Below are 8,219 nucleotides of genomic sequence, written 5' to 3'. Positions count from 1 at the left end.
TTTGTGCCTTCTTCTGGCAACAGATTCTAAACATTTAATAGCAGGACAAGAAGGGTTGTCAGAATGAAGGGGAAGAAAAATCAAAGAGTTGAGTCACGCCTGTCTGATCCCTTCCGACCTGTCAGCATCACAGCTATTCATAAACACATCACATGCACCTTTAGGGGAGGGCGAGCTATGGGAAAGTTCCACTCTGAAGTCTGATTCCAAAGGTTGCATAATGTTGAAACCGCAGAAAGTAAACAGAGAGATGTAACCCATGCTTTCTGTAAACGTTCAACCTTGAATGTCAAGACTAGTCTTTGACAGCCTCAGCTTCTGCTGATCAGGAGTTTAGACATGTTTAGTCAACAAGAGGAATGTCATCTTTTACTTAAAATTGTAAATGATTCCATTTAAATCAATAATTCCATGATTCCATAATCAAAGGACCTTTTCCTCATGATCAATGGTACTTTTAATTCTACATGGAAAAAAATAATTTAGCCTAAAGAACATTACAGCAATAACATAACAATCCAAACAAAGTATTTTTTCTTTCAGGGATTGCTGTGCAACATCTTACGCAGGAGAGCATATTATCAATGCTTGGAGAACTTATGTCATTTCCGCTACTGGTAACGTGCTAAACACACACGTGCATCAAGATTCCACTACAACGCATAGGAAAAAGTGGGCGTGCTCTCCCTTTAACTTTACCACTTTAAAAGGACACCATGTCCTTTTCTATGGGAGGAATGTCCTCCTGCAGTGTGTGCGCAGTGCTGTCCGAAACAACTTCTTTGGCCTAGAGAACACACCTCAGAACCAGAAACTGGGCCGGAAATAACCATCAGGGCAAATGGTCCCTTCTCTGGGGGCACAGGGCATCTAAGGGGCCAGGGGCCAGGCCTGGGCAAATATTATGTTAGATCGCGTTATAAACACAGTCCAAACTTTCCTAATTCAATGCAGATTTTTGCATCCCGTTCAATCAAAATATTCAAAAACAGTGTCTGCTGCTGTGTGTGCAGCTTTCTGTGTAGCGAGCGAGAACGAGCTGTCACAGACCGTAGTGAAGTTAGTTTTATATTGGAAGGTCAAACTCCACAATGGATTTTTCGAATGTGTCTAATAGCCAACGTCCAATATAAAAGCAGCTTCACCACGGTGTCACGGCGAGTCAAAAGCTGTGACCCGTCAGGAACCGTGACCGCAGAGGGCGCTGTTGCACGTCGTTTGCCCGTGCGTGGTAGACAATGCAGGGCGAAGATGGGTGTGAGCTGTATGATTTGGTTATTTGTTCCTAATGAGAAGGAGTATACCGCTGGTGACCATGTTAACCACCTCAGGTATAGTGACATATGTTAAATCAGAATCAGAATCAGAAATCTGAAAGTAAGTAAAAACTATGTACATGTTCTCTGAAATGATAAAGAAAGGAGTCAAACTTCTAATTATTTTTAGGGTGGTTATTTCATCCCTTGTCATTACTCTGGACGCATTGTTTTAAGTCATCACAGAGCCAGTACTTCAGAGGTCATCATATATGACAAGTAGCAGCTGTCAGATTGTGTGACCCCACACAATCTATAGGTATATATATAGGTATATATACTGTATGTGTGTGTATATGTGTATATGTACAGTATGTGTGTGAATATGTGTATATGTACAGTATATGTGTGTAAATATACAGTGTATACTGTATGTATACAGTACTGTACATATATACATAGTAAATATAAATTGCAGGAATGTGTGTGTGTGTGTGTGTGTGTGTGTGTGTGTGTGTGCGCGCGTGAGAGAGTATGTGTGTGTGTGTGTCATGCACATCTCTTGAACCATTAGTCTGAGGGATTTTTTCAAACTTGACAGGTGTCTTGTTACGAGCGTGAGTAAGTGTGGTGCCAAGTTTGATGTTGTTTGGATTATAACTGCATATATATATATATATATATATATATATATATATATATATATATATATATATATGATACATAGGCATCCAAGGCTCGGCACTTAAATAGTTATTTGGCAAATAGGTGCATTTCAGTCATGATTGGTGGCTTCTCCTAATCAGCTGCTCCTCTCTCTTGTGGGGTACCCCAAGGATCCATTCTTGGCCCCATTCTTTTTTCTTTATATATAGCCTTTAGGGGCTATTATAGGCAAGCACAATTTAATTTCACTGTTATGCAGATAATTTGCAAATTTATTTGCCTATGAAAGCAAATGGCAGTGCACACTAAACTCCCTGCTTAGTTGTATTAATGATATCGCAAAACTTTCTTAATTTGAACGAAGATAAAACTGAGTGTATTATTTTCAGTACCTCAGGCACACAAAATGGTCCAGGTTTGAGTCTGAGAGCTCTGGCATCAAACACTAGGTCAGCGGTCAGAAATCTGGGGGTTATTTTTGATTGCAGCATGAAATTTGACAAACAGATCAGCAATGTTGTTAGAACAAGCTTTTTCCAGCTTTGTCTCCTGGCTAAAGTTAAGACTTTTCTTAGCAGGCACAACATAGAAAAAGCTATTCATGCCTTTATTAGTTCAAGGTTGGACTACTGTAATGCTCTCTATGTTGGTCTGAATCAGACCTCTATCTCACTCCTCAACTTGTTCACAATGCTGCTGCTCGCTTTTTAACAAATATGCATCTAGATATGCACACATTACTTCCATTCTCTATACTCTACATTGGCTCCCGGTGTGTTTTAGAATAGATCTAAGATCTATTGGCCTTAAATGGCCTGGCCCCACAGAATTTGTCTGAAATTTTGTGTGAGCACAACCGCTCATTGCAGTCTTTAAATCAGATGGTTTTAGAGGTCCCAAGGTCCTGGTATGAACGGTGGGGTGATCAGGCTTTTGCAGTTGCTGCCCCGAGACTCTGGAACAAGTTAGCCCATGATATTCCTACAATGAAAGATGTGGCTCTTTTAAGGTCTAAAGCAAAATTATATTAAATCACAAATGGCTCAGGTTAACAATGAGCTACAAACTCATTTTCATCAAAACGAGTAGTCCTCCAACCTAGTAGCAGCCGGCGGTTCTTAGGGACCATCTATATACTACTACACCGACACTAAATTATTTATTAATTTAATGATTAAATAAGGTATTGCCTCCAAACTTATTTAAAAAAAGTAAGTGCTGTAGTACAACTAGCAGGAGACAAGTTATAATTGTAGCTCGTTGTTAACTTTACTATTTTAGGAAAGATGCGTCATTTGTGATTTAATTTAATTTTATAGAGTAATTGATCCCGGAAGTTTGCTCAGGTTTATAAAACAGAGGGAACGGATTTGTATTTTGTTTAGTTTAGTTTCTTTTCTCAGATGACCCTGGGGGGGCTCCGTAGATAGCTGAACATACTGAAATACATTACATTACATCAACTCTATTGATCATTTTACATTTGTACAAATGTTTGTTCAAATTAACTTTCACCTTGAATTATGGATATGTTTATTATTGGCTGTGTTGTAATGTGCTGATGTTGAGTTGAAAGTGAAAGGGAGTTTATGTTAATTATGAGCATTAAGATGTCTTTATTGTGTTATGTTTGCAGTATCAGAAATATCATGAGCAGTGTATGGCAAGAAATTTCAGATTAATTTAACTATTTAGCAAATTATTATGTTACACCTATTTCCATGGTTACACCACCATTTTACCCAATTGAAAAAAACGATGAGAAATAAACGGAGATAAACTGAGAAATCACAGCTCTTTAGAAAACATCTCAGCTTTTTGAATATTGATCATACGTATTGACACTTACTATGGTATGAAGAAAATTACATTCCTCCAAAATATACATGATACTTTCAGATCCTTTGTGTCTGTATTACCGTCCAGTGTCAACAGTTGCACCGTCCACCTGAACTGCCCTAGGTTGTAAAACGAGCGCAGCTACAGACTCGTCGCCTAGAAACCACCTGAGCTTTTAACTTCTGTTTAGTCTCTGACATTTGGCTAGCAACCGTTAAGTTGAGTATCGGTATGCGAGCCAGTAAGTTGACAAAATTGCGCGATAATTATTTTCTGCATAATGAGAAGAAGAATATATTTGTGGCGTCTGTAAGTCAGTAACGTTAACGTTAGTTACCCTAAAGTCATAACGTTGTAATGGCTGGAAGTTGCGTTCGAGTTGACCCACCATATGTCGAGTTTAACGACGTGAAAGTCGGGAAGGTTTACAAGACTACAGTCACGGCAACAAATGTTGGAAAAGCTTTGAAGAAAATTTTGATTGAAAAGCCCGCGCTAAAGGTAAATTAAACTTATGTGTTTTTCTATCAACAACAAGCTGTACAAAAAAATGACATAATGTTAACATTAGCAAATTAAGAATTTGGCGTTAACTGAATGCTAGCTAAATTGCGTGTTAACGCTAACGTTAGCTAATACCTCGTGCTAGAAATTAGCTAACTAGCTAGCTAGCTAAAGTGCTGTTAATAACATAGCTAGCTAACGTTAGCCACCTTTAATTACTCTTAATAACGTTATAGTCATTGTGGGCTTGCCTGATGCGACCACGTCCAATATTACGACACCAACAAGTCCAATATTCGAATTTAATTTCCATCCATCCATTTTTTTTTTAATTTGTCAATGTTTTAAGAGAGTAACTTAAACTTTAGTTAGTGTGTTGTATCTAACGTCTACGTTTTCCTACAGTACCTCTGTCATATTTGTGTATACTATTTGATCTATGCCCTTTTCTCTCTCTTCTTTTCTGTTTTCTTTTGTCATGCAGTTGTTCAAGTTCACAGCATCTAGCTCAGCCATTGTGGTGGCTCCTGGTCTGTCTGTAAGTGGCTTGCTGGAGTTTACTCCAGAGGAAGAAGAGGAGGTCAGAGACTGCCTTCTGATTCACATAGATGATGTAGAGACCATCAAAATCCCACTGAGGGGGTACGCAGGCTAGCCATATGATATTAACATGAGTAGATATGTTTTAGATACTTTAATCTTGTGAAATCAATTTTTTCCTTGTCTGTGTTGTGTTTTGTACTTTCATGGACCTGTGTGTCTGAAATAAAGCTTAATTGATTTAAAACTAAATACACTGTCTGTGACATTTGATGATGTACACACATACATCATAGACAGACTATATGAAGATATATAACATCTCCACAAATGTTTTGGCAATTCAACACTCAGCCTTTATTTCTATGCTCCTCTAGGTTTCCCAGGGCTTGCTCCTTCATAATGGACTCAGTACTAGACTTTGGGTGTATTGCTGCAACCAGTCAGGTGATCAGCAAACATCAACCTATAACTAATAGGGGATCAGCACCAGGTAAATCAAGCATGACTTTCTTGGCCTGAAAACAGAATCTAAATTTTTCATGTGGTATGACATATTCATATTTCAAAAACACAGACTACATGATCAATCAAATTTAAGTATTGGCTGTTCCTGCAAGGGAGACCTATCATCAGAATGACAATGCAATACCCTCTTTTGACTTAATTAGTGACCTTATCTTTTCCCTTTTTCATTTAAAGCACTCATTTTCAATATTATAAAAACAGAAAAGTAATAGTTGATCTGTAATAAAATACTTCCATCCCCTTTAGAAGACATCTGATGTGCTGTTAATTTGAACTGGGCATTTTAATTTGCAAAATTTAAATATTCTGTCAGTGATAAACTGTTGTTTGAGGAAGTAGGTTTGATTTGTTATCTTAGGAATTATTTTGAATTTATAGTCATAGTTCCATTATCTTTATTGTGACTATAATTGCCATTGTTCATCATACCCCCAACCGGCATCATCAGACACCACTTACCAAGAGCCTGGTTATGTCCGAGGTTTCTCCCATAATGGAAGTTTTCCTTACCACCCAAAATTTATGCCCAAAAAGGAGTTTTTCCTCGCCACTGTCACACTCAATGTTTGCTCTTGTGGGAAGTATTGGAATTGTTGGTTCTTTGTAAATTGTGTGGTCTATAACTGCTTTATCTGTAAAGTGTCTTGAGATAACACTTGTTATGATTTGATACTTTAAAAAAATTGAATTGAATTGAATTGTCTCTGAAGGTATCTATCCTGTTTAAAATCTTTACTAGGATATTATGCAGCAGTTGGGACAATACTAAATTCACTCCAAGAGAATATTCGTATGTATTTCTGTGTGTGTGCACTGAAGGTGTGTTCCAGGTGCAGTACAATGGAGACCCCTCAGTCAGACTCTCACCCTGCAGTGGAGTCATAGCAGCTGGCGCCACCCAGTGGCTGAAAGTGGAACTGTTTACAGACAGACCCATACAGATTGAGGAGAAGGCTCTGTAAGAAAGACTTTACAACAGCAGATACTGTGAACACAAATAACATTTATTGAAGGGATTGGACACTAAATTGCTCAATGTCATATTTAAGGTTATAGATTTTTATACCCCTACTGAGTTGTGCACAGTCTACCTGAACCTCACCCTCCTTTTGTCCCAGGTTGAAACTTCAGAATCACTCTGCTGTAGTTCTCAGTATAAGGGCTGAGGTAGTGGCCCAGTGCCTTGAGGTTTTTGACCTGCAGGTAATTCAGTGGTCCAAATAGAATTCATATAGTACTTAGTGGTGATACTCAATTAATCCTTGAAATTCACATTCATCCCTATTGCTTTGCTCCTTATACTGGTGTTATAAAGATGCTTGTGCCTATTTCTGGAGCTTAACAAAACATAACTGTGCTGTTTCACAGGGGGCTCCACTGTCTTGTCTGTGGTTTGGACCTGTATACTTAGGAACGTCCCGTGTTGAGAATGTTGTTCTGAGGAACAATGCGCCCCAGGCATGTAACTGGGTCTGCCTGCTCCAGGATACTGCTGCTGGGACTGAGGTGGTGAGTGATGCCCTCAGGTAAAGTAGTTATAGCTGCCAATCTGCACAGCTGCTATGCAGATAAGCATGGTTTTGTTTAAGCAAGGGCATTTTTAGGTACAGATAGGTTGATTGTAAGTAAAACGTTTTTTTTTAAGTAAGCAAAGTTATTAGTTTGGGAGGTGGACAAGTAGAGATAGCTATAGACTGGTCAGTGGTTGATTAGGAGGGGTAAGCAGGAAAGAAACCTAGGATGGCAGTTTGATTGGAACATGGTTTGGAGGCCAGTTGCACTAAACTGAAAATTAAACAAGGCCTTTACTGTGATGGCTGTCTAGGGAACAGACCTCCAGAAAGGCACAGACGCCGCCCTGTTGGAAAAAATGGAGAGGTGCAGGCCAGTCACCCAAGACGTCTCTCGGGTATTATTGACTTTCCCCAAACAAGGTCGACTGGAACCATATGGCAAAACCACTGTGGCAGTGTGCTTTAGCCCCATGTGCAAGAGGTAAAATGTTTGTGCCTGAAAACAAAACAAAGAATACTTTTCTAAATGTAATACAACATACCCTATGTCATAAAAAATAAACTAATGCTTTATAAAGTAATTGTATGGTAAATATCCTATGTAAACAATGTTGTGAAATGAGAGGGGGAGGACCAGAGAGGGGGTCAAGTATTACCACTGTAAGGGAGGTGAAAAGAAAAGGCATTACTCCCCGTCGGGGAATTGAACCCCGGTCTCCCGCGTGACAGGCGGGGATACTCACCACTATACTAACGAGGAGGATATAGGGATGTCTTGGGATTGGTATTTAACTCTACCACTGTGGGAAAAACGCTCTCTTTCAGTACAAGTGAGGAGAAGAAGAAGCACGATTATTCAGCGAGCCGGCATGACTACTGCCTTTTCCTGCTGTTTGAGTCATTGAGAAGTAGATATGGCTTCACTCACCACAATGGTACTCAAAACACACACACTCATGTCACATTGTATACCACAATCCAGTCCAACACAAGTGCTCAGAGGACTTATTTTAAGCTAGCAATTCAGTTCATATAACTTAATGAGCAGATTATTCATTGATTAATAAACCGATAATTAAAGATAGATAATACTGATGTTTGTATTAATTATTTTTCTTTGTGTTTTTAGGTAACAGCAGTGTTGAGCTAGCAGTGACAGGCTCTGGACTGCCTGTGTCTCTGGTGCCTAGTCCCTCTCAAAGATTTGATTTCCTCACCTGTGTGACAGGCCAACGTGTGGACCTGCTATGTGTGCTGCAGAACCTTTGCCCTCAACTTCCTGTCAACTTCCGCTTCCACAAGTTGGCGCATTTCACCACCAAGCCCTCCACTGGCACAATTGCTCCTGGGCAATGCCAGGTACGAATGGTCA

At 39.3% G+C, this 8,219-nt stretch overlaps 1 protein-coding gene and 1 non-coding gene across 4 annotated transcripts in view; one reads left to right on the top strand and one right to left on the bottom strand.

Moving 5' to 3' along the window:
- The first annotated feature begins 3,918 nt into the window (after positions 1 to 3,918).
- Positions 3,919 to 8,219, top strand: part of LOC116673907 (cilia- and flagella-associated protein 47) — a 77,749-nt gene continuing 73,448 nt past the window's right edge. For 2 of the 3 annotated variants that reach the window (XM_032506268.1, XM_032506267.1), the window contains exons 1-9: positions 3,919 to 4,262; positions 4,750 to 4,907; positions 5,183 to 5,298; positions 6,153 to 6,291; positions 6,452 to 6,536; positions 6,702 to 6,842; positions 7,159 to 7,328; positions 7,673 to 7,782; positions 7,977 to 8,206. In XM_032506268.1, coding sequence (XP_032362159.1) covers positions 4,119 to 4,262; positions 4,750 to 4,907; positions 5,183 to 5,298; positions 6,153 to 6,291; positions 6,452 to 6,536; positions 6,702 to 6,842; positions 7,159 to 7,328; positions 7,673 to 7,782; positions 7,977 to 8,206 — 1,293 coding nt within the window. In that variant the 5' untranslated portion in view covers positions 3,919 to 4,118. The remainder of the gene's footprint in view (positions 4,263 to 4,749; positions 4,908 to 5,182; positions 5,299 to 6,152; positions 6,292 to 6,451; positions 6,537 to 6,701; positions 6,843 to 7,158; positions 7,329 to 7,672; positions 7,783 to 7,976; positions 8,207 to 8,219) is intronic. The other variant, XM_032506269.1, reaches the window with a different exon arrangement.
- trnad-guc (transfer RNA aspartic acid (anticodon GUC)) lies at positions 7,536 to 7,607 on the bottom strand. The gene has a single exon. It is a non-coding gene; the product is annotated as a tRNA-Asp (tRNA).

Source organism: Etheostoma spectabile, chromosome 24 (genome assembly GCF_008692095.1).
Source record: "Etheostoma spectabile isolate EspeVRDwgs_2016 chromosome 24, UIUC_Espe_1.0, whole genome shotgun sequence".
Taxonomy (NCBI): Eukaryota; Metazoa; Chordata; class Actinopteri; order Perciformes; family Percidae; genus Etheostoma; species Etheostoma spectabile.
This window is presented reverse-complemented; position numbering and strand designations above follow the sequence as displayed.